Source organism: Mobula hypostoma, chromosome 3 (assembly GCF_963921235.1).
Source record: "Mobula hypostoma chromosome 3, sMobHyp1.1, whole genome shotgun sequence".
Classification (NCBI taxonomy): Eukaryota; Metazoa; Chordata; class Chondrichthyes; order Myliobatiformes; family Myliobatidae; genus Mobula; species Mobula hypostoma.
The window spans coordinates 70,131,705-70,158,212 of record NC_086099.1 but is presented as its reverse complement, the minus strand read 5'-3'; the positions used below and the strand labels follow the sequence as shown (position 1 = coordinate 70,158,212).

Genomic DNA, 26,508 nt, shown 5'->3' with positions numbered 1-26,508 from the left:
CACACCTGCTGAAAGCTATTCAAGTTCCTTTCACATTTATTTTCAATCTACTCTTACTTAATAGCATTGATAAGCTTAAGGATTGGTATTTTACTGGATAAATTGTATTTCAAAACAAGTTTGGGCTGTTGATCAGAATGCTTACCCAATACTAACTGGTCTGAGGCACAGATTAACTATACATGACACACTAAATAATACTTTATACTATAACAAAGAATTTTTATTTTCCCCCTTTTTTTATTTTCTCCATCTTTTGGTTTTCTACCAGCTGTTTATCCTCCAGTTTTATTACAACCTTTACCTATGGGTTACTGATTTGTTTCAAGAAACGGTTGTTCTGGTGCTTAGTAGTTTCATCCAGGATCTTCAACAACTTTTTTCCTAGGTAAAGAATTCTTATTGCAGAGAACCTGACTCTGGTTTCTATGCCTCTCTCTCTTCACCTTGGCTGAAGTTGTTCCCAAGGCTAATCTGATCCACGCAGTGTAGACATGCCAAAGTTTTCTTTTTCTTGAAAGATGTAATTATTTTTTAAACTGAAAGAATTTACTGCAGTTTGGAAGGTTAAATAGTTTGTTTAGATTCCAATGTGTAATGTTATATATCCTCTCCTGTAGGTCCTGATGCCAATAATGAAGACTATCAGAGTATTGCATTGTATTTTGAAGGTGAAAAGAAACAATTCCTTGCTGGAAAATTCTTCATGCTTTGTGGTCAGTATGCACGAGTAAGTACACAAAAGTTTGTTCTGCTTTCTCTTCCTTGACCAGATTTGAGATGGCTATTACCGAAATGGGTAAGAGAGGAGAAATCGGATAAAAAATATATAAAAAATTATAAGAAAAGCATAGATAGGATAGATAGATGGAGTCTTTTTAACAAGATCAAAAAGGCACTGGTTGAAGTTTACAGGCAGGATATTTAAAGGGGCATTTGAGGGGAATTTCTTGCTGGAATAGTGGAATCAGATACAATCATTACATTTAAGAGATTTAGAAATGCAATTGAATAGGTGAGGCATAAGACAATACAGTCCTAATGTGGAGAACAGGTTTCGCAAAGGTGGCAAAAACATGGGCATGAACAAAGTGGGCCAAAGGACTCTAACTGTAATGAACAACTTTATCATTAGAAAAGCAGCCTTGAATGCTGGATTCTAATTAAATTAATAAAGTACAAATCTCAATCTGTGCAATTGAAAATCATTCCAAACCACTGAAGGCTGAATGACAAATATTTCAGTGTTCAAGAATACGGGAAATAAATGTGGATCAGATCAGCATACCTCAGTTGTGTTAAAATCTGAATGCCCAAATCAGTATGAATCTAGAAAGCTTGAGAGTTGGCGCATTAATTTGTAAAGGGGAGGTTGTGCTTCGTTCAATTGAATCTGTGATGTAAAAGATGACACATAAGAGTTAATGAAATAAAAAGGTGTAACTACCTGAGAATTCTTTCCCTGAAGCTTATTTTAGTACATTAAAAGTGCCATTCAAAATGTTTTACTCCAATATTTAAAGGATTAAATTACTTTAAATGACTGATTTTATTCTATTAAATTTTATTCAATAGGCATTGAAACACCTGTTGAAATGTCCAGTGTGTGAAGATGGCCAGGCCATTGAGATGGCTATTGAAGCAGTAAGAGCTGTTAATTGTATTTCGTAGCAAGGGATGAATCAAAGGTTGTTGCTCGACATTGTAAAGGAACACAGCAATTTTACAACTAAATTAGAAGGGGAAAAAATGTAGCAACTTGAATAATGGTGTGAAATGTCTGAGATGTCTTCATATTTCCTTTCCCCACCAATGAGGAGTGGAGTGTTCAAGGAAGTATAGAGAAATCTACAGTATGTCCACCTTTATGGATCATGATGTTCTAGAACTTAAACATGAAATTAATGAGACTTCCTTCTTGGGAAGTTGCAATTCCTATTTATTCATTGTCTCTTTCCTAATCTTTGGAATTTGAAATGCTGCATCAGTTCTTTGACAAGCTCTTCCTGCGGTCTGCAAGGTACTGATGTCTATCCTCATTGAATTTGCAGTTCCCAATTTGAAATGGGCAGACATTCCAGCTGTTCTAAGTGATTATAATTTTATCAGAGAACAAGCATTTTTATGACAAGGTTTTGAATGCTACAGTAATGCAATTATATGAAAAATTTCTGACTGCAATAATTAACATCCTCCTAAATTATTCTTAGGGCTGTACAGCTGTTTGTGAGTCAGTATATAACATGGCAGACATTGGATAATCTGGAGAGACACTCTACTGAATCAGATTCAGGTTTAATATCACTGGCATAGGTCGTGAAATTTGTTGTTTTGTGGCAGTAGTACTTTACAATACATAATTTAAAAAACTATAAGTACGTTAAGAAATATTTTTTGAAATTTAAAATTAAATAAGTAGTGTTGAAAGAGAGCAAAAATATGGGATACTGTCCGTGGGTTCATTGTCCATTCAGAAATCTGATAGCAGAGGGGAGGAAGCTGTTCCTAAAGCATTGAGTGTGTGTCTTAAGGCTCCTGTGCCTTCTCCTTGATAATAATAAGAGGGCAGGCCTGGGTAATAGGGGACCTATTCTCCCCTATAATGGATCCTGACCCGGATCTGGGCCATACCCTCCAAATATCTGGACCTGCCTCTTGGTTTTTTTGCACTACCTTACTTTCCATTTTTCTATTTATGATTTAAATTTTTAATATTTACTAATTTTTACTATTTTAATATTTTTAATATTTAATATTTGTAATCCAGGGTGTGGGAAGCACAGAATCAAATATTGCTGTGATGATTGTATGTTCTAGTATCAATTGTTTGGCGACAATAAAAGTATAAGGTAATAGGGGACCTTATTGATGGATGCCGCCTTTTTGAAGCATTGCCTTTTGAAGATCAGGGAAGCAAGTGCCCATGATGGAGGTGGCTGAGTTTGCAACTTTCTGCACCTTTTTCCAATCCCGTGCAGTTGCCCCTCCATACCATATGGTGATGCAACTATTTGTAGAAATTTGTGAGAGACTTTGGTGTCACACCAAGTCTCCTCAAACTTCTGATGAAATATAGCCACTATCGTATCTTCTTTGTAGTCGCATCAATATGTTGGGCCCATGATAGATCTTCAGAGATGCTGACACCCAAAAACTTGAAACTGCTCACCTTTTCCACTGATGATGCCTTTCCCTTCCTGAAGTCCATGATCAATTCCATTGTTTTACTGATGTTGAGTGCGAGGTTGCTGTTATGACACCACTCAACCAGCTGACCTACCTCACTCCTGTATACCCCATCAGCACCATCTGAAATTCTGCCAACAATTATTGTCATCAGCAGATTTATAGATGGCGTTTGGGCTGTGCTTAGCCACATGGCTGTGGGTGTAGAGAGAATAGAGCGGTGCATTAAGAATGCATCTTTCAGTGTTGATTGTCAGCGAGGAGGAGATGTTATTTCCACTACACACTGACTCTGGTCTCCTGCTGAGAAAGTCAAGGATCCAGTTTCAGACGGAGGTACAGAGGCCCAGTTTTGGAGTTTGTTGTTTCAAACTGAAAGTATGATGGTGTTGAACAAGCTGTCATCAATAAACAGGAGCCTAAAGGTGTCCAGGTGGTCCAAGGATAAGTGGCGAGCCAGTGAGCTTGCATCCACTGTAGACCTATTGTGGCATAGACAAATCGCAGCGGATCCAGGTTCTGGCCATGACCAACCTCCCTGCTAATCTGTTCCCTACCCACTATGTAAGAATACTTTGTTGAGAATGACATTTCATTCTGCAGTAATTCTCTTCTTATAATAATCAGATGAAATTCTCTACAAAACAGAAACTTCTCCCAAAAAAATCAAACAATTCTGCATATTGGATATATATTTATTCTCTCTGCTAGTAAAGGGAGCATCTGTGTACTGCACACCCCAAAAAGCCAAATCCCTCTGCTGTCTGTGATGGGTTTCCTCCCACATTCCAAAGACATACAGGTTAGGGTTAGGGTTAAGTCAGTCATGCATGTCATGTTAGAGCCCAAAACGTGGTGACACTTGCGGGCTGTCCCCAGCACATCCTTGCACTGTGTTGGTCACTGACACAAATGACATATTTCACTGTATGTTTCAATGTACGTGACAAATAAAGCTAATCTTTTACAAATCTCTACTGCTGTAAAGGTAAAAAGCTATTTTCAAAGTTTATTTGATGTTTAAAGGTTGGACAAGCCAAGGATGAAGTTCTAACTAATCAACTGATAGATTATTTAATGGGCGAAGGTGACGGAATGCCAAAGGTAACTCTTGATTCTCTATTATAGTGGTAGCTATTTAATTTGCATGCTATATTTTTTATCTAATGCAAATTCCTTTATGTATTTGAGAAATACAGTATATTCAGTGTTGAATTATTTCAAGCTATATAACACTGCTTTTATATTGTATCCACTACGTTGTTGCAATGCCATTTACATTAAGTAGAAAAATTGCTCTATCATGGATTTGATGCATGCAAGCAACAAAGCCATATTTTTCTCCCCATTATCCTTAAAAAGTATAGTTCTTCGTTTAATTAAGCGATTAGATTAATCTTTAAGCAGATAATGGTTCAAGTAAAATCATTATTTTGTATTCACTTCTGCATTTCTGATTGCAACATTGAGTACTTTGTTTTCTATGAAAAAAATTGTCAAAATATAAGTAATGAATAAAAATTATTTCCTTGTGTAAGCTATGTGGTAGTTCTGACTCGGCATTCTGATCAAGACAAAGCCAAATTCTGTTTTATTAAATTTTTATTCATCAATATCAGGTTTAAGGCAAAGAGATGGTAAGATGCAAATTTTGTGTATGCTTATGTAGCATTTTTATAGAACTGTATCAATAAGCCAAAAATCAAGCCAGCATCAAAAATGGGTTTTATAGAAATATTATATGCAGATGTTGTTAATTTTTTTAAAAAGGAATCAATGCATTTTAATGCTGTTTTTGCTACCCCCTCCATGCCCAACTCTCCTAATGCAGGATGCAAAGTATCTTTTCCGCCTGTATATGGCATTAAAGCACTATCAGGAGGCAGCCAGAACAGCAATAATAATAGCCAGGGAAGAACAATGTGCAGGTATGATCATCTATAGAAGAGCTATTAAGAAAAGCTCCTTTTATTTTAAACTTTTGAGAAGAACCGTTTTTTTTTAGGATATCATTTGCAAAAACAGTGATATAAAAGTAATATTCTACAATTAACACAGCTGGTAAATGCATTGTTATTCTGCAGTAGCCTCAAAAGTAAACAAGTCAAGTTTATGAATGCAAAGAGAAGATATTTGGAGAGGCCAAAGCTTGGTACATTAAGTAATTTTTTATAATCTCTTGTGATAATCTGATTTTTTTTAAAAAATCAGCACAATGCCACATTCATTCTGAAATAATTTTAAAGTATACAGGGTGTATAATAAATGCTTTTGTGATGTTAAGAAAAATGTACTTGTACAGTAATGGACCAAATTATTGAAACTATATCAACAAATAATGCTGAGAATGGCATGTAGTGGTCAGCATTGGCCGTTGCAAGCTTGCAACTGACCTCGTTTGGAAAAAAAATTGCTGTAACCTCTGGCGGTTGTCTTGGCAGAAACTACTAGGAGTACTTCTTGACAGCAGCCTCTGTGTACCTAAATAGTCTCCCCTGTCTTAAGGCTGTTAACTAACAATATTTATCATGTAATTTTTGATACATCCATACAGAAGTGTACTATCCAACCCAGTGTTGAACTTAGCATTGCATCTAGTTCACCACCCAGCAGTGAATTTCTGACTGCAACTCAGGATTTTAATATTTCCGTATCTAAATATGCAAGTTGTTCTCAAGTTACATAAGATAATATTGGGAAATAGTAACAGGTTGTTGAAGTTACTCTGCACACTACCACATTAGTCTACCAAAATAGCAGCCTTAAGCATATTTTTGAAAAGGATAACATAGTGAAATCCAAGAGGAATTGCCTTTTGAGGAATTGTGATAATTTGGTACTCACACTTTTTAACTTATAAATGTCTGCAGCTTTTTTAAAAATCTTGCTTCTTGAAAATTAGCTGCAACAAATATCCATGACTAGACTTAGAAACTTTTTTTCTATTAACTTTATAATTCCAAGAGCAATTAGATTAATACCCCAACATGTTAGTGGTACTTTGTGTCAGTAAATTTAATGCACATGAAGATACAGAAAAGTTAGTGAAACTTACTGTATGAGTTTTTTGTTCCAGGAAATTATAGGAATGCACATGATGTGCTTTTTAGTATGTACACAGAGCTTAAAGCACAGAAGATCAAAATCCCTTCAGAAATGGTAACAAACCTTATGATTCTGCACAGCTACATCCTGGTAAAGGTAGGAGGCCAAAACCTGTGTATGAATGATTTATGCCTTAAGACCTTGATATTACATGTTTACTAGACACTTAGTTTGAAAGTATCTACGTGCTTTACATTACTATCCCAAATCAGTCATTTCTAATGTTTCGTGCTCTTATATTTAACATACACTGGGTAGAGCAGCTTTTAGTATCTCAGTAGTATTTTTTTTTAAACAATTCTATTAGTTTCCAACTAAATATGCAAAGAGATAGATCAGGTCCACAGGTTGAGATTCTAAATTGGAGAAAGGTCAATTTTGATGGCATCAGAATTGATCTGGCAAGTGTGGATTGGGACAGGCTGTTTTCTGGTAAAGGTGTACTTAGAAAGTGGGGGGGCTTTCAGAAAAAAAATGCTGAGAGTACAAAGCTTGTAAGTGCCTGTTAGACTAAAAAGGTAAAGATAAGTGTAGGGAATCTTGGTTTTCAAGGAACATTGAGGCCCTGGTTAAGAAAAAAAAGAGGTGCATTGCAGATATAGGCAAGTAGGAACAAATGAGGTGTTTATGGAGTATAAGAAATGCAAGAGAATACTTATAAAGAAATGAGTAAGGCTAAAAGAAGGTATTAAGTTATTCTAGCAGACAAGGAGAAGGGTTTTCAAGGTATATTAAGAGCAAAATGATTGCAAGGTACAAGATTGATCCTGTGGAAGACAAGAATGTGTGGAGCCAAAACAGATGGGGGAGATCTTAAATGATGCTGGTGAGGAAGTAATGGGGGACAAAGAAATGGCAGATGAACTTAATGGGTACTTTCCATCTGTCTTCATTGTGGAAGACACTAGCAGTGTGCCAGAGATCAGGAGCGACGTTGATGAGGCCTAATTTAGAGTATTGTGTGCAGCTTTGGTCATCTACCTACAGGAAAGATGTAAGGTTGAAAGAGTACAGAGAAAATTTACAAGGATGTTGCTGGGTCTGGAGATCCTGAGTTACAAGAAAAGATTGAATAAGTTAGGAATGTCTTCTTTAGAAAGTAGAAGATTGAGAGGAGATTTGGTTGAGGTATACATAATTATGAGGAATATAAATCAGGTAAGAGCAAGCAGGCTTTTCCCACAGAGGCTGGGCGGAGCTACAGCAGAGGTCATGACTTAAGGGTGTAAGATGAGAAGTTTAAGGAGCGCATGAGGGGAAACTCAAAGGGGTTTGAGAGTATGGATTGAGCTGCCAGCCCAAGTGGTCCATGCAAGATCGATTTCAACATTTAAGAAAAGATTGGATAGGTATATGGATAGTAGGGATATGGAGTGCAGATCGATGGGAGGAGACAGTTTAAATGGTTTGTGCTGTACTTCCCTAATCCAGCAACCCCGAAAGGATGTCACTGACGACAGTATTTAATGTTCACCCATAATTGCCCTTCGAAGAGTAGTGGCAATGTGCTGTTAACTGTAAGAGCAATTACCCCAATTATAAATAGAACAATCCACAGACCTTCAAATTACCCAATATCAAAAATGGATACAGTTGAGAATAAACTGATACAATACTTCTGTTGTGTTTAACAGTCCCAGGGTACATTATGTGAACTTTTCCCCCTTCGATGAAGGAGAAAATTGCTGCGGAAATTGTGCTCTCTGGTGGCCACACAATTGAAAAGCCTAGTCAAACAGTCATTGAAGCAGATGAATTAGGAAAATTGTAATGTAGGTGGTGGCTCATTTCTTGAAAAACACAACTTAAACATTTAGTAGAGATTGCTTCAATGGGGTATTTTCTTTTTAGACTCATGTGAAGCGTGGGGACCATATGAAAGGGGCAAGGATGCTCATTAGAGTTGCAAATAACATCAGCAAGTTTCCATCTCGTAAGTATCCAGTGTGAACGTTCTTGGATTTAAAGGATTGTCAAATTGCATGATTTCACAAAAATTTAATCCTACTTCATTAGGGTCATTCAACAGGGTCCAAGTTTGTCAAACTCAAAATTATTGGGATATATTCCCTGTGCTTTTCCTAAGTGGCTATAAGTATGCCAAGTAGTGCAAAAATGTTAAAGTCAATGGTTAATTTTTTTTTTTAACTCTTTTTAAAAATCCAGTAGGTTAAGCATGGTAGAACCTATACCCTTTCCTTCTGCATCTTCTTTTCCAAATCCTCACCACAAAGCCACAAATCTTCAGTGAAGCAAAGATCACATACTATGTTTGGTCCCATACTGCTTCAAGTATTGCTAACAATTTGCCTTTACTGACAATGTTAATGTGATTGAATAGTGAAACTAGTTTTAAAGATTCTGATTTGGATTCTGTAAATTCACTGCACAGTCTCCACAGCATTATCAAAATCACAAAGCAATTATTTACTGCATTGTTCATATGCTAATCTTTCTGGCAGATATCGTACCGATTCTGACATCAACAGTAATTGAATGTCACCGAGCAGGATTGAGGAACTCTGCATTTAGCTTCGCTGCAATGCTGATGAGGCCAGAGTACAGAAACAAAATTGATGCAAAGTATAAAAAGAAAATAGAGGCTATGGTTAGGTAAGCATTTGTTTGAAAGCACTTGGAAAAATGTAATATATTGATATTCACACTTGTGTTAAATCATGGCATCTGGTGGAACACATTTTCTGAGAACTACGTTAAAAATATCTGGAGATACTTAGCGAGACATACAGCTTACAGTGATTACAAGTGCAGATAAAATCCTCAGCTTGAGAAGCTGATTCTCTACTGGTGTTTAGCTGCATTTTTGAAAGTGCTATGACTAGATTCACTGATACTGAAATAGTCGGAGAGATAAAGAGTCAATAAATTCCAAACTACATGCTTAGATTTACAAATAAGCTAAAACAATACTTCTGCAAAAATTGATGCAAACTTGTCCTAACAGATTTCATCCTACAAAGTTACTGCCTGGAACAGGAAAACACTGTCCATAATTTAGTGACAAAATAATTAAAATCTTAGTGACCAAGCTAGCATTAAGGAAGTCAGTTAATTTAAGAAACAGTTCCAATTGGAGACGTACTGTTTCTGCTTTCATTGAAGATGGTGCATTTGCATCACATAGTGCCCTTCATGTTCAGGAAAGCCCAAAACATAACCTACTAAATGTTTTTTGAAGTATAGTTAATTTGTAGTGAACACCGACAACCTGTAGACAAATCATAAACAAGGAAATCCAATTTTCTTTAACTAAGCCACAGGGTTATTATCCATCAAATTTTGTCATAGTTGCATAATTTACAAAGCCAAATTAATTTTTCTAGTGAGAGGGGGAAATATAGCAATGCTTGAATTTTTTTAAAAAAGATATAATTTGTACTGCGCACTGTCTCACAATCTTGTCTGTTGGGGGCGGGAGGGTAAACTAATTAACAATAGCATGGATGTATTATAGTGAGCTGATGATGTGATTTTCACATTAATATATCTGCATACATTTGCTTTCCTACATTAAAAATACTGTTAATATGCAGGTTGGACAGTATCTATTAAAAGACTTAATAGTTTTGAGGACATTTCTATCATTTTGTTTTTATTTCAGATTTCCAAACTTTTTTTTGTTTCCCTCTTTTAAGGTCTGCTCTGCCATTCAATCATGGCTGATCCTTTCCTCCCCTCCTCAGCTCCACTCCTTGGTCTTCTCCCTGTAACCTTTGATGCCATGTCCAATCAAGAACCTATCAAGCTCTGCCTTAAATACACCCAACGCCCCTGGCCTCCACAACTGCCTATGGTAACGTTCCATAAATTCACCACCCTGTGGCTAAAGAAAATTTCTCCACATCTGTTTTAAATAGACATTCCACTATCCTGAGGCTGTGCTCGCTTGTCCTAGACTCCCCCCACCATGGGGGATCCTTTCTACATCTACTCTGTCAACCCCTTTCAACATTAGAACAGTTTCAGTGAGATCCTCCCTCATCTTCTAAATTCCAGCAAGTACAGACCCAGAGATATCAAATATTCCTCATATGATAACCCTTTCGTTCCCAGAATCATCCTTGTGCTTCTCCTCTGAACCCCCTCCAATGCTAGCACATCTTTTCTTAGATAAGGAGCCCAAAACTGTTCACAATATGATAAGGCCCCACTAGTGCCATATAAAACGTCAGCATACATCCTTGCTCTTGTTTTCTAGACCCCGTGAAATGAATACTAACATTGTATTTGCCTTCCTCACCACCAATCCTATCTGCAAGTTAACCTTTAGGTTGTTCTGCACAAGGATGCCCAACTCCCTTTGGTAGTAGAAATAAATGTGCAGACTATTTTCTAAATAGGGAGAAAATCCAAAAATGAGATGCAAAGTGCTTGACCATGCATTTTCCAAAATTGTATTTCATTTGTTACTTTCTTGCCCATTCTCCTAATCTGTCTTAAGTCCTTGTGCAGCCTGATTCCTCAACACGACCTGCCCCTTCACCAGTCTTTGTAGCATCTGCTAAGTTGGCAACAAAGCCATCTATTGCATCATCTACAACATTTGTAAATCATTGATTTACAGCATAAAAAGTAGTGATCCCAACACCAACCCTGCGGAACACCACTGGTCATAGGCAGCCAACCAGAAAAGAATCCTTTTATTCCCACTACCAATCAGCCAATGCTCTGACCATGCCACAAAATAATCTGCAGATGCTGGGGTTAAAGCAACACTCAACACGCTGGAGGAACACAGCAGGTCGGGCAGCATCCGTGGAAAAGATCAGTCAACGTTTCGGGCCGGGACCCTTGGTCGAAACGTCGACCGATCTTTTCCACGGATGCTGCCCGACCTGCTGAGTTCCTCCAGCGTGTTGTGAGTGTTGCTCTGACCATGCCAGTAAATTTCCTGTAATACCATGAGCTCTTAACTTGGTAAGTAGCCTCATGTGTGGCACTTTGTCAAAGGCCTTTTGAAAGTCCAAATATACAATATCTACTGCATCCTCTATCCTACTTGTAATCACCTCAAAGAATTCCAACAGGTTCGTCAGGCAAGATTTTACCTGAAGGAAACTATGCTGACTTTGTCCCATCTTGTCCTGTGTCACCAAGTATTCCATAACCTCATCCTTAACAATTGACTCCAATATCTTCCCAACCACTGAGGTCAGGCTAACTGGCCAATAATTTCCTTTCCGCTGCCTTTCTGTGGAGTGACATCTGCCATTTTCCATTTTCCAGTCCTCTGGCATCATGCCAGAGTCCAGTATTTTTGAAAAGATGCTGCCACAGTCTGTCCCGCTACTTTTTCCAGAACCCTTGAGTATGTACCTTTAGGTCTTCCAGCTTTGAGCAAATTCTCCCTTGTAAGAGTAACTGTACTACTCTTCCCTCAAGCCATTCAACATCTGGCACACTACTCGTATCTTCCAGTGAAGAATGATGCAAAATTACTCATTTAGTTCATCTGCCATCTCCTTGTCCCCATTATTTTCTAGTGGTCCTATAGCCACTCCCATCTCTTATTCTTTTTACATACCTGAAAAAGCTTTTACTATCTAGTTTGATATTTGCTAGCTTGCTTTCATATTTCATCTTTTCCCTCCTAATGATTCTTTCAATTGCTCTCTGTAGGTTTTTTAAAGCTTTCCACTCCTGTCTTCCCACTAATCTTTGTTTTGCTGTATGCCCTCGCGTGCTTTTACATTAGCCTTGACTTCCCTTGTCAGCCACGGTTGTATTATTTTGCCATTTAAGTATTTATTTTTGGAATACATCGGTCCTGCACCTTCCTTATTTTTCCCAGAAACTCACACCATTGCTGCTCTGCTGTCATCCCTGCCAGGATCTCCTTCCAATTTACTTTAGCCAACTCCTCACTCATACCATTGTAATTTCTTTACTTCACTGAAATACTGCTACATCAGACTTTACTTTCTCCTATCAAAGGTCAAGTTGAACTCAATCATATTGTGATCACTGCCTCCGAAGGGTTCTTTTAAGCTCAGCTCCATAATCACCTCGAGTTCATTACATAACACCCAATCCAATATAGGTGATCTCTTAGTAAGCTTAACAACAAATTGCCCTAAAAAGCGATCTCGTAGTCATTCAACAAACTCACTCTTTTGAGATCCATTACCAACCTGATTTTCCCAATTGACATGCTTGTTGAAATCTCCCATGACTATCATAACATTGCCCTTTTGACACACCTTTTCTATTTCCTGTGGTAAAATAAGAAATAGGAGCAGGTGTAGGCCATTGAGTCTGCTCTGCCATTCAATAAGATCATGGCTGATCTGGCCATGGACTCATTTCCACCTACCTGCCTTTTCTCCATAACCGTCAATTCCCAGTAACCTGGTCCACGTCCCAGTTACTGTTGGGAGGCCTGTATATAACTGCCATTAGGGTCCTTTTACCCTTACAGTTTCTTAACTTGACCCACAAGGATTCAACATCTTCTGATCCTATGTCACATCTTTCCACTGATTCAATGCAGTTTTTACCAGCAGAGCCATTCTGCCTATCTTCCTAGCCCTCCGATACGTTAACCTCGGACACTCAGCTCCCAACCACAACCATCCTTCAGACACGATTCAGTGCTGGCCAAAACATCATATCTAACCATCTGTAACAGTGCAACAAGATCGGATTCAGGTACAACCCATCGCTTTTGTGCAGGTCACACCTCCCCCAGAAGAGATCCGAATGATCCGAGAACCTGAAGCCCTGCCCCCTGCACCAACTTCCCAGCTATGCATTATCTGCCAAATCATCCTGTTTCTACCCTTACTGCACGTGGCACAGGCAGCAATCCAGAACTCACTACCCTGGAGGTTCTGCTTCTCTGCTTTATGCCTAGCTCTCTAAACTCTCTTTTCAAGACCTCTTTACTTTTCCTTCCCATGACATTGGTACCAACAGGCATCGAGATATCAGGCTGCTCACCCTCCCCCTCCAAAAATGCTGTGGATGCAATCAAAAGTCCCTGATCCTAGCACCTGGGATGCAAAATACCATTTGGGTGTCCTGTTCACGTCCACAGAATCTCCTGTCTGTTCTCCTGACTATTGAGTCCCCTATCACTACCGCTCCCCTCTTCTCCCTCTTTCCCTTCTGCACCACAGACCTATGCTTAGTGCGAGCAACCTGGTCTGTGGCATTCTCCTGGGAAGCCATCCCCCACAACAGAATCCTAAACAGCTTGTTCCACATGTAGCTGTGTAGATAATACTACAAATACGGATCTGCCTGAGACTGCTCATGGTAAATGAGTAACCTTGAATGGAATTGGGATTAAAAATCATAACTGGAGGCACTGTAAGGGGAGAAGCCCTGTGTGTGGGTGCTATTAAATTATTATAATATGTACAAATTAGCTTTGCAGAAAAATAAAACTAAGTTGCTAATAATCTGTACTAGGCGGCCTGATGCATCAGAAGTGGAAGAGTTTACCTCACCGTGCCCATACTGTGCTTTTCAGTTACCAGAATGCGAACTGCTCTGTCCAGGTTGCAAAAACAACCTGCCTTACTGCATTGTTACAGTGAGTATTAGAAAAAAGAAAACATTCTCAAATAAGATGGAAAACTGTTTCTAAAATTAATGTTTCATGGCATTTTACATGAGTACCAAATTGAACAGCTCAATTAGGAGAGCTATCAGCTGCTCAGAGAACCGAAGATCATTGTGACTGGCAAAAATATAAACATGGAAAAATAAGTGCAAGGAGGCAGCACCTTGCACTTGTGAAAGAGCAGCTTTTCCTCTTCACCCAACATCCTCAAACTGTGACTTCATATTTTATGTCCTCTCAACCAAGAAAAACCATTCTCAATCGAGCTGGTTGAATCCTCTCAGAATTATATAGGTTCAAGAGATCCCCTCTCATTCATCTGATACTCTACAGAATACAGGCCTAGTCAAAACAATCTCTTCTCATCTAAAAATGTGGCTGTCGTAATCAGTCTGGAGAAGGTGTGTTGTACATCCTTCATAGCAAATGTCTTTTCTTGGGCAAGAAGAATGAAACTGTAGGAAATACTCCAGGTGTTATAATCAAGCCTGTCTAGTTGTAGTAAGACATCTTTTATCCTGTACTCAAAAACCCTTGCAATAACTGCCACCATATCATTTGCCTACTTAACTGCATCTCCCTCCAGTGACTGGTCTGCAAGAACAGCCAGGTTCCTTTTGGGCATCAACATGCCCTGCCTTTTTTGTTCCTACCATAAATGTGAATAAATTTCACATTTACCCATTGTCCCACTTGTGCTAACTACAGTACCTCAAAGTATCTTCCTCTCAATCCCTTCCAGTACAAGGCCATTAGAAAACTTGGATATATAGTAGTCTTTCCCTCCTGTTTATTGATATTTAGAACAGCAGGGGCAAGTATAGGATACTGCAGTACCCCACCATTCACTGCCTAGCACCCTGAAATGACCCATTTATTCCTCCTTGATTTCTAGTTTGTCAATCAAATTTTCAACAGTATTAGGATATTATTTTATCTTAAGTTTCTAAAATTTGAAATATACATTTTGCTCCTCTCCCTTACAATACCATTCAAGCCTGCTATACAATTCAATGCAAAATGGCTGATGCTTTAGCTCAGTATAGTATTCCATCTTTTTCCCTGCATACTTTGATGCATTTTTACATGTCAAAATCTATCCATTTACTTAAATATTTAGTGACTTGCCCTGCGCCATCTTTTGTGGCCAAGTCAAACCCTCAAATTTCCTCATGCCTTGGATAGGTTTTTCCATAGAAAGGGAATTAAAGGTTATGGGGAAAAGGCAGGTAGATGGTGCTGAGTTTACAGACAGATCAGCCGTGATCTTATTGAATGGCGGGGCAGGCTCGATGGGCTGGATGGCCGACTCCTGCTCTTATTTCTTAGGTCCTTATTCTTATTCCATGCCCTGAGACAACAACTTTGTTCTAGACCGCTGCTCTCCAACCCTCAACCCAGTAGAAATACCGTACCCACATCCAGTTCACCAAGCCCTATCAGCAATTTGTATATTTCAAAGTGATCATCTTCCTTCTAAACTCCAGTGGCTACAAGCCTCGTCAGCCTACTTACTCCTCAAACTGCAGTCCTGCCATCCTAGGAGTTAGTCTGGTGAAGATTTAAATGCATCCTGTCAGCAGGGAGACTCATACTGCACCCTATACTCCAATACAATTTCAACAGAACATCCTTGCTCCTGGCTTTGAAGGCCAACAAAGAATTTGCCTTCCTGTGCAGCTGCATATTTGCTTTATACTAGTTAGATCCTCAAACCCATTTGGTTGGGCAAACAATTGTTGACTATTTTCCAAGGGTCCTGTTATCACATATTTCTTAATGGACTTAAGCAATTGCACAAGTACTAATGTTAAATAATCGCAAAAGCAGTGCAATTCACTTTAACTTGTGAGTCTTGATTGCTACTATTTCTTTGATGCATATATTATATGTATATAATGTTTTGCTTTACACACACAAACCTCTTCATGCTTTGAGGTGGCAAGGCTCTTAACCAGAACTGCTTTGGCATATCATATGTAGATCAAAAATTAAGAATTCACTTGCTGTTTAGAAAATGGATGTTTTTTTAAAAAACAGCAGACCAATTACATTCCAACTAGCCACTTAACTCTTCAAATGTGTAAACAATGGTATTTACATGACCATGAACAGAAACTCGAGACTGACAGCATTATTTGTTCCCAAATCAGGGTCGCCATATGGTGAAGGATGACTGGACGGTTTGTCCCCACTGTGACTTTCCTGGATTGTACTCAGAATTCAAAACGTGAGTTGAAAGCTATCACGTCCATAGCATGTATGTTCCAAGAAATGTGGTAGTATTTCCATCAGATCTGGTGGTTTTAACTATTGTCCACCATCAGGCATCTGAAAAGGAAAATTTTAAAATATTTTCTTCTCTCCCCCCCCCCCCACCCACCCCCAAGGTAACAGCTAGGCTCAAATTTTCTCGATTTTGTTATTTCAGCGTCCACAAAGATAGACTCAAAATTTATGAAATTAGAACACACAAGAGCATTTACCAGTGTAAATTAATGCCATTGCTCCTCTTTTCACAATTTCAAATAGTCTGCTAGCCACAGAGAAAACTTGTCCGATGTGTGCAGAGAAACTGAGTGTGGACCAGCTGTCGAAAATCAGTGAGCCAACACCATACCTCCTACAGGACAACACTGATTAATGAGAGGGTTTGAAGGGTACTTGCAATACAAGGTATGCAGAGTTCATGTTAAACTCTTGTATGTGGTTGGAAGTAGTTAAATCTCCTCTAATCCAGATTCAGAATAATACTGCACCTTGGTCAAAGTAGATACAATAGCTGAAAGCAGTGACAGCAGCAAAATTGAGTTCTTGCCGTAATAGTGATTTTTGGAGCTGCTCGGTGGATTAAATATACAGAGAATTGTATGAAGCTCAAAATTCAAGGGGGGCTAGAAATGCAGTAACACTTTAATTTCTTGAATTTCACATTATACCATGAATGACAATTTAAAATTTCACTTGGGAGATCTTACCTTATACAAATCCAAATTTAACTAAAGCACTTGCATACAATCCAAAAAGAAATCTGGATGACTAGGCTACAGATTACGACAGAAGTACAGTATTGTAAATGAATTCAGAGAGGATAAAATCCCATGAAGTTCTCTAGTATGCAGCAGGGGCTGTATTGATGTTAAGTTTAACTTTGTATAGTTTAATTTGTTAATTTGCAACAATTCAGTCAGACAGCACTAACCGAGTTTGTTTGGTAATGCAAGGCTAAACATTACATGTTAATGATTAGAATTTTACAGAACTAGCAAAATCATTTTGATACAAGTGTGCACTGTGATTGAAATTGCCTTGGAGCAATACTATTCATCAATGTTTTTTGCAGTGCTCCACCAATGCTAAACAAGTCTCTTCAAATCTTGCATCATCTTTCAACTAAGATGTCAGTGGCACCCTCTTCACTGACTACTCTTAACACTGTATTCTGGAAAAAAGACTTTGGTCTGGTCAAGCTGTATTGGAAACAATCTAATTCATGAGTATACACATAGAAACATAGAAAATAGGTGCAGGAGTAGGCCATTCGGCCCTTCCAGCCTGCACCACCATTTATTATGATCATGGCTGATCATCCAACTCAGAACCCCACCCCAGCCTTCCCTCCATACCCCCTGATCCCCGTAGCCACAAGGGCCATATCTAACTTCCTTTTAAACATAGCTAATGAACTGGCCTCAACTGCTTCCTGTGGCAGAGAATTCCACAGATTCACCACTCTGTGTGAAGAAGTTTTTCCTAATCTCGGTTCTAAAAGGCTTCCCCTTTATCCTCAAACTGTGACCCCTTGTTCTGGACTTCCCCAACATCGGGAACAATCTTCCTGCATCTAGCCTGTCCAATCCCTTTAGGATTTTATACGTTTCAATCAGATCCCCCCTCAATCTTCTAAATTCCAATGAGTACAAGCCCAGTTCATCCAGTCTTTCTTCATATGAAAGTCCTGCCATCCCAGGAATCAATCTGGTGAACCTTCTTTGTACTCCCTCTATGGCAAGGATGTCTTTCCTCAGATTAGGGGACCAAAACTGCACACAATACTCCAGGTGTGGTCTCACCAAGGCCTTGTACAACTTCAGTAGTACCTCCCTGCTCCTGTACTCGAATCCTCTCGCTATAAATGCCAGCATACCATTCGCCTTTTTCACCACCTGCTGTACCTGCATGCCCACTTTCAATGACTGGTGTATAATGACACCCAGGTCTCGTTGCACCTCCCCTTTTCCTAATCAGCCACCATTCAGATAATAATCTGTTTTCCTATTTTTGCCACCAAAGTGGATAACTTCACATTTATCCACATTAAATTGCATCTGCCATGAATTTGCCCACTCACCCAACCTATCCAAGTCACTCTGCATCCTCTTAGCATCCTCCTCACAGCTAACACTGCCACCCAGCTTTGTGTCATCCGCAAACTTGGAGATGCTGCATTCAATTCCCTCATCCAAGTCATTAATATATATTGTAAACAACTGGGGTCCCAGCACTGAGCCTTGCAGTACCCCACTAGTCACCGCCTGCCATTCTGAAAAGGTCCCGTTTATTCCCACTCTTTGCTTCCTGTCTGCTAACCAATTCTCCATCCACATCAATACCTTACCCCCAATACCGTGTGCTTTAAGTTTGCACACTAATCTCCTGTGTGGGACCTTGTCAAAAGCCTTTTAAAAATCCAAATATACCACATCCACTGGTTCTCCCCTATCCACTCTACTAGTTACATCCTCAAAAAATTCTATGAGATTCGTCAGACATGATTTTCCTTTCACAAATCCATGCTGACTTTGTCCGATGCTTTCACCGCTTTCCAAATGTGCTGTTATCACATCTTTGATAACTGACTCCAGCAGTTTCCCCACCACCGACGTTAGGCTAACCGGTCTATAATTCCCCGGTTTCTCTCTCCTTTTTTTAAAAAGTGGAGTTACATTAGCCACCCTCCAATCCTCAGGAACTAGTCCAGAATCTAATGAGTTTTGAAAAATTATCACTAATGCATCCACTATTTCTTGGGCTACTTCTTTAAGCACTCTAGGATGCAGACCATCTGGCCCTGGGGATTTATCTGCCTTCAATCCCTTCAATTTACCTAACACCACTTCCCTACTAACAAGTATTTCGCTCAGTTCCTCCATCTCACTGGACCCTCTGTCCCCTACTATTTCTGGAAGATTATTTATGTCCTCCTTAGTGAAGACAGAACCAAAGTAATTATTCAATTGGTCTGCCATGTCCTTGCTCCCCATAATCAATTCACCTGTTTCTGTCTGTAGGGGACCTACATTTGTCTTTACCAGTCTTTTCCTTTTTACATATCTATAAAAGCTTTTACAGTCAGTTTTTATGTTCCCTGCCAGTTTTCTCTCAAAATTTTTTCCCCTTCCTAATTAAGCCCGAGGCTTCCTAGTTAAGCCTCTTGTATTCATAAATAACTGATTTAAGTTATTAAATACTACCTGTCCAGCTACAACCAAAGCAGGAAGATAGCTGACCTCACATTCCAGGTGGGGCATTATTTTGGCATTGCATTCATAGTTATCCTTATGGACTAGAAATGAGTTTTACCACCTGGCTCTGTGGGCCATGTTCACAGTCCAATAGGAAAAATAGCATCTCTAAATTATCCATCATCCAACTCAAATATTTAATAAGCTCTGAGCAGGGAACAGAAGTGCTGTAACAAATGGAAGAAACAGAAACTAGGAGATATTCTTCAGTGGTTTTACACAAACAAACTTGACTGCTGCTCTCAAACATGCTTTATTACTTAAGGTATTTCAGTAATATGCTTAAAGGTAATTTCTCAAAACCTGTTTGATATATCCAATCCATTTAAAATTTCAGCTGAATTCAAAGCAGTTATATCTTTTAATAGCTGTGAACCAAAGTCATTTACAATTTTTTTTTTTAAATCTCAAGTCCTAGGAGGTCTTCAGAACAGCATTTGTTTTCAGCCACTGTAAGATACAAAACCACTGATGAAGAACTGAAAGGCTTTACATATACTGCAGAATTATTGAACATGATATTAATGATAAACAAGAGAAAATCTGCAGATGCTGGAAATCCAAGCAACACACGTAATGCTGTAGGAACTCAGTAGGCCAGGCAGCATCTACGGAAAGAAATACAGTCAACGATTCAGGCCATTAACTGGAAAAAAAATCTTTTTTCCCCCCAGTCCTGATGAAGGGTCTAGGCTCGAAACATCGACTGTTTATTCTTTTCCATAGATGCTACCTGGCCTGCTGAATTCTTCGAGTATTTTGTATGCTGCATGGTACTAATACTTGATTCCAATCAATCAGTTCAAAAATGTCTGAAGGACTTCTCCCACCTCACCTCTCTTTGCTGTTTTAAATTAGTACATGCTTGAGTTTTCTTGAGCTGTTGTTTCAACACTGTGCACTTTTAAAAAAAAACAAGTGTGTTGTTGGGAAAAAAAACCTGATACTCACACCAAACCCGAGAGGTAACTGCAACAGCACAACATCTGCAATGGAATACTCGAGACAAAAAAAAAATCTGAAGTAAACAATTTTTTTAATGAATTCAGTTGTACTTACAATTGAGATGTAAAATGAATTGTAACAAACAGGCTCTGGAGAAATTACTTTCAATCTAAAGAAATAATTAAAGCAATATCTCAACTCTAAATCAATGTTCAATTATCAGTTTACTGCTCAAAAGGTCAAAATAACTTCCACTGCTCTGGTTATTCTGCAGATTCAGCAGGAGACACTCAAGACAAGTATGACACACTACTAGCAGTTTAGTTCAATATACTAGTTACTTTTTTCAAAATATTTATGGCCAGAAACTGTATATAACCACTGAGGAAATGCAGAATAAATTTATATTAAAATCTTAATAAAGTTTTTAGTAAATGCATGATGGGCAATTTCGTGTTGACTTAAACATAACAATAGAGCGATTTCAACCTTTAGGATACTGTCTCCATCCATTACAATCTCAGTCTGCACTGTCATAAACTGCCCTTTTGAGGGGGTTGCATGGTAGCTCACCCTCAAGGTTATACAAGACAAAAAAAAATTACAAACGTTTGTACAATACAACTCCTGTCAGTGCAAGGTATCAAACTAATTAGTTGAGCAGAAGCTGGCACTGCATATTAGGGAATAGATTGCAGGCATGGATTTAGCACAAATGAATCTTTTCAACTCAACTCAGCTGACAAGAGGGTATCTTTAAAACCTCCCTCAAATCCTGGCCAGAGTGAATAAATCCCCATTTTCAGAGTATTCAGAAGTGATAAATCAAGTAGCTGATCACTCCATTGTGTTTACACAGCTAGCCTTAAAGTTGGTCGCTGACCCAGTATTTCCAACTGTGATGTTCAGACCATAAAGCTACTATTTATAGGTGGTCTGTAAATAAATAAGTTTATTAATTTGTTTTATATAATGCTGTACAATCTACTTTATCTGACAAGTTTTCAATCCTAGGTGGCCAGTTATTGGTAGATAGACAGACATACTTTATTAATCCCAAGGGAAATTGGTGACTCATTTCCACATACACAAAATAATTAATTTCCACCCATCATTTATTGACCACTCCAACTGTCCTTGAAGATCACAGTGATCTGCTACCTTGAACAACATGGAGCAGAATTAGTTTATTTGGCCCATTGGGTCTGCTCCACCATTTCATCATGGTCGATCCATTTTCCTTTCAACCCCATTCTGTCTTCTCCCCATATCCTTTCACGCCCTGACTAATCAAGAATCTTATCAACCTCCACCTTAAATACACTCACAGCTACCTTGTGGCAACGAGTTCCAGATTCAGCACTCTCTAGCTAAAGAAATTCCTCATCTCCTTTCTAAATGGAGATCACTTTATTCTGAGGCTGTGCCCTCTGGTCCTAAACATCCTCTGCACATCCACTCTATTAAGGCTGTTCAACATTCAATCAAATACTCCCCTCACCCCCATTCTTTTAAATACCAGCAAGTAAAACCCAGAGACATCAATTGTTCCTTATACAATAAGCATTTCATTCCTGGAATCATTTTCATAAACCTCCTCTGAACCCTCTCCAGTGTCAACACATCATTTATTCAATAAGGACTCAAAACTGCTCACAATACTCTAAGTAAGGCCTCACCCATGCCTTATAAAGCCTCAGCATTTTATCCTTGCTTTTATATTCTAGTCCATGTTGCATTTGCCTTCCTCACCACAGACTCAACCTGCAAATTACATTTAGGGAATCCTGCACGAGGACTCCCAAGTCCCTTTGCACCTTGGATTTTTGAATTTTCTCTGTGTTTAGAAAATTGTCTATGCTTTTATTCCTTCAACCAAAGTGCATGATCATACACTTCCTGACACTGTATTTCGTTTGCCATTTCTCTGTCCATTCTCCTAATCTGTCCAAGTCCTTCTGCAGCCTCCCTGCTTCCTCAACAGTACCTGTGCCTCAACCTATCTTTATATCATCCACAAGCTTGGCCACAAAAACCATCAATTCTGTAATCCAAATCATTAACATACAACATAAAGAGAAGCGGTCCCAAAACTGACCCCAGTGGAACACCACTAGTCACAGGCAGCCAATCAGAAAAGGCTCCTTTATTCCCACTCTTTGCCTCCTGCCATTCAGCCAATGCTAGTATCTCTCCTGCAAGAGCCCGTTGTATTATCTTTTTAAGCAGCCTCGCGTGCGGCACCTCTCTGCTGAGGGTTCTCCCAAACTACTGTTAGATGGAGTGCTTCAGGATTTAGATCCAATGTAACACAGGTACAGTGACACAAGGTCAACTCAGGAGTGGGAACTGGAACACACAGATGGTGATGCTCCCCCAAGCCTGCTGCCTTGTATGGAAGCAGCAGTTGTGGAGGTGCTATTGGAGCAGTCTGGGCAAGTATTTAAGGAGCATTTTATAAATAAGTACCCATTGCAGCCACTCCACTAATAAAGGAGAGAGTGAATATTTAGGATCCTGCAGTGTTGTTGGAATTGTGCTCCTTCAGACAAGTGGGGAGCTTTCAATCAAAACCCTGACATACCTCATACATGCAGGAAATGTACCAGGACATTTCCCAACCTGTGAAGCTATAGTACTCTTACGGCTGGTGCTGTTGAGTTTTCTGTCAATGCTGTGCCAGTGCCACTACGTTTCAGGGGCAGTGATTACTCAAATTATGATGCCATGATATTTGCTGATCTTGCAGAGTTTCATAGAGCAGAGAACAGTTAGGCCCTACAGCTAACAATGTGGAGTAGCTTTATAATGGTTGGCACAATCAATCCAGCCCTTCCTTCCTGCACAGTCATAACCCTCCATTTTTCTAATATCTGTGTGCCTATCTAAGAGTTTTAAATGCCTGTTTCTGCTGAAGATCTTTCACAACTAATGGAGGACTGACCCAGAAAGCCAATTTAAATGCATTTAAAGTCAACCACAGCAATCATGATAGATTTATGCCAGCATCAGGGATATGGCAACTATGAATCTTGAAAGTTAATACATGCCTGGCCTGTTATATAAAAAAAACACTTCAGGAAACTTTGAGGGCAAAAAAAAGCACAAAATCTAAGAGCTAAAAATAACAGACTGCAATGGACAAAATGGCTACTACAGCAAATTATTTGAAACAGCGAGACTTGATCAGGGAAATTAAGTATACCGTTTAGATTTCCATAAATCCTTCACAAAAGTACTGTGAGTTGGACTCATGGTTAAAACTCAGAACACAAAAGGCAAAGTAGCAAAATGGAAAGAACAGGCTACAAAGCAGACTTTAAAACTAGTGGGAATTGGTGTTCCGCAGGGATCAACTCTTGGAACATTATTGTTCACTGCCAAGATCAAAAATTTGGACTCAGCTGTGAAGTGCTGACAACACCAAAATAATGAGTTACAACAGCAGGCTGTGGAAAAACAGAGGAAGATATTAATATGCACAAACAGGAGGTTTGAAACAGGCATATGAAACTCCTTATAAAGTAACAATGTGGTCACATTCTTTGCAAAGATATTTATATGTAGGTAAAGTAGCAAAGGCAGAGCGCAAACAAATAATGTGAAGTTAACAATACTGATTATTTTTGGTGGGGTGGGAAGAGGAGATTAATTCTTAATTGAAATGAACCCAAGTATTTCCTTAAAATGAAGTGAAGTCCAGTGAACCTTAACCGTTACCTTGGGTAGACACATTTAGAATTCAGTATTATTCCATTTAAAGGATTGAAGCAAAAGGATTTACAAGAAGTGCCAATAAAGTGATTTACAAAATATAGACAGACATTACTTCTTGAATTAAAGCACCATTACGCAAAATAGCCTCGTAATAAAATTTTGTATGGAATCTCTGGAAATTTTAACTTTGCAATAATTTTAAACTTCAAAATTACATGTGCTTGAAAGAAACCAGATTTCTGCTTGAATGTTACTTAAGCAATCTTGCTTAAATTTAAAAACAAAATAACCATTATTTTTATTTGTATTTTTGTTTATACAATCTTGATTACCATTTAGTTGTGTTGGGTATTTTACAATGTGTGATCTCTTAAGCTAAGTTCTATAAGATTAATACTCAAAACTCCTCTAAACACTGCAGACATGCTCTGTAAAAAGTGTTCTGTGGTAATGTATCCAATGATCGTTTTAGAAAACAATGCTCCCTTCAGTGGCAGTTACTGTATGGCTATCTTTAAATTGAATTATTTATAACATTTGTATTGTTTTTCAAATTTATTTAAACACTAGCTCATCTTCCAAGGGAATTATTTTTCTCATTCTCACAATTAGTCACACTGCATAGTACCAGCAATAAAACAACCTTTCCGCCATTTTCATATGGAATCTTTCACTTTTGCCAACAACAGTCAACTGAATAATCGATTCACAGATAACATTCTCCAGATGAGGCATTATTTATAGATTCCCTGTGCTACCTTTAACGCATGCTGGAAGTTCTATTGAAATAGAAGCACTGCTGCTCATACACAAAATGTACTATTTATGTAATAAAATAATTTGAATTAGTGTAAATTTGGTAAATCCTTCTTTATTATATTAACATGTTATCAGTATTTCAACATATAATTTCAACTGCATAGTCCAAGAGGTGAAATTTACCTGACTTTGTAAGACATTGGTTCTTAGCTAATATACACCCATTTTTATCAAGTGGTGTCCTTTATCGATACATTGAGAAAATTCAGACCATGGTTTGGAGGCAAGTCCCTCAACTTGCTTTGATTTTCAAATGATTAAGTATTTAAGTATTGGTCAGTTCTGCATAAGACCTACACAATCTGACAAGACCAAGCACTTGGTTAAACATTACAGAATTATGGCATCAAACCAAGTTTACCTGATCAATAAGCTTCTTTGCTCACACCAACCTATGTGTACTTTATCATCCATGTGGTTGATAACAATATACAGCAGTGCCCAAATTAAACTCTAAGCAGAAAAATCACCCAATTGGTGTAAAATAAACCAAACTAAGAGCTCTTACCAAGTTACCAACTTCAATCTAACGAAAGCATGACACTTTTTTTCTATAAGAAACAAAGCTACTAAGCTAGTTAAATTTCTCACATATAAAGTGCAAAACGGAGTCTGAATAACTTGTGGCTTAAAGGACAATTCACTCAAGACTACAACATGACCTCACTGCACTGCTCTTGCTCTGGAACAGAGGGCCAAACTTCCCTGAAGGGCCACAACGAAAACATGACAATGCTTCTGCAGTTTCCAAAGGGCCTTTACAGGGAATAGTCCAGCTAATCCTCCAAGTCTTCTAAAGTATTTCCAGTTAAGTGTGTACAGGAAGTAACACAGGGCTCATCTTACTGTTGCAGATGACTGCAAAAATTACTTTATTCAAAAAAAAAACCTGTGTCACGTCATGTTAATGTACAGTTTCAAAAATACCTAAGGATAGCTTTGTATTGCATATATACAGAAAAATACATACACCTTTACTTCAAGAGAAAAAGTTTGTAAATAACTTTCCTTTAAGACAAAAGAAAACTGCGCTCAAATAAATTGTATCAAGCACCAGGTATTAAGCCTGGTCACTACAGTCCATTTAGCAGACCTGCAGCCAGTGAAAACCAAACCATTCTCAAGGCAAAATCATTTTGTTGCCTTTTGCTTCCCCTTATCCTTTCTTCCTTTCAGCTGTGGCAATTTTTCTTCTGTTCGGCTCTTTGATGCTTTAGACTTCTTTGGCTACAAAGAAAAACATTCAGGGAATTTTAATTACAATAAGATTTCTAAAGTACTAAGTGATACAGATCCCCCAGACCTAACTTTTCATTGGCTTTATGCAATTTAACTCAATCAAACTTGTCTATTCCTAAAACTGAGTTAGGAGCATTCTGTACAGTAGTGGTCGCCAACCAGTCAATTGCAATCGACCGGTCGATCTTTGAGACTTTCCCAGTAGATCCTGGAAAAAAAAAGAAAAGAGAAATGCGCACCGGGCATAAAAGACCGGAAGTAAAACCCGGCAATGCCGGAATCAACCTCTCTTTACAAACAGCAGGAGTATTGCTATATTACCATTATCCTCAGTGGTGTTAACTTATCTTTATAATGCTCACATTATACTTCTCCCTCTTTAAA

General features: G+C 38.5%; 2 protein-coding genes across 3 annotated transcripts in view; one reads left to right on the top strand and one right to left on the bottom strand.

Annotated features, from left to right (window-relative positions):
* The window catches only part of wdr19 (WD repeat domain 19), a 111,013-nt gene extending 86,907 nt beyond the window's left edge, over nucleotides 1–24,106 (top strand). For both annotated transcript variants that reach the window (XM_063043291.1, XM_063043290.1), the window contains 11 exons: nucleotides 621–730; nucleotides 1,576–1,644; nucleotides 4,213–4,290; nucleotides 5,018–5,114; nucleotides 6,263–6,387; nucleotides 8,143–8,224; nucleotides 8,754–8,904; nucleotides 13,726–13,849; nucleotides 16,033–16,109; nucleotides 16,412–16,555; nucleotides 20,624–24,106. In XM_063043291.1, the coding sequence (XP_062899361.1) occupies nucleotides 621–730; nucleotides 1,576–1,644; nucleotides 4,213–4,290; nucleotides 5,018–5,114; nucleotides 6,263–6,387; nucleotides 8,143–8,224; nucleotides 8,754–8,904; nucleotides 13,726–13,849; nucleotides 16,033–16,109; nucleotides 16,412–16,523 (1,025 nt within the window). In that variant the 3' untranslated portion in view covers nucleotides 16,524–16,555; nucleotides 20,624–24,106. The remainder of the gene's footprint in view (nucleotides 1–620; nucleotides 731–1,575; nucleotides 1,645–4,212; nucleotides 4,291–5,017; nucleotides 5,115–6,262; nucleotides 6,388–8,142; nucleotides 8,225–8,753; nucleotides 8,905–13,725; nucleotides 13,850–16,032; nucleotides 16,110–16,411; nucleotides 16,556–20,623) is intronic.
* A 185-nt stretch (nucleotides 24,107–24,291) lies between these two features.
* The window catches only part of rfc1 (replication factor C (activator 1) 1), a 53,375-nt gene continuing 51,158 nt past the window's right edge, over nucleotides 24,292–26,508 (bottom strand). The window contains exon 25 of the mRNA XM_063043292.1: nucleotides 24,292–26,112. Within this exon, the coding sequence (XP_062899362.1) occupies nucleotides 26,017–26,112 (96 nt within the window). The 3' untranslated portion in view covers nucleotides 24,292–26,016. The remainder of the gene's footprint in view (nucleotides 26,113–26,508) is intronic.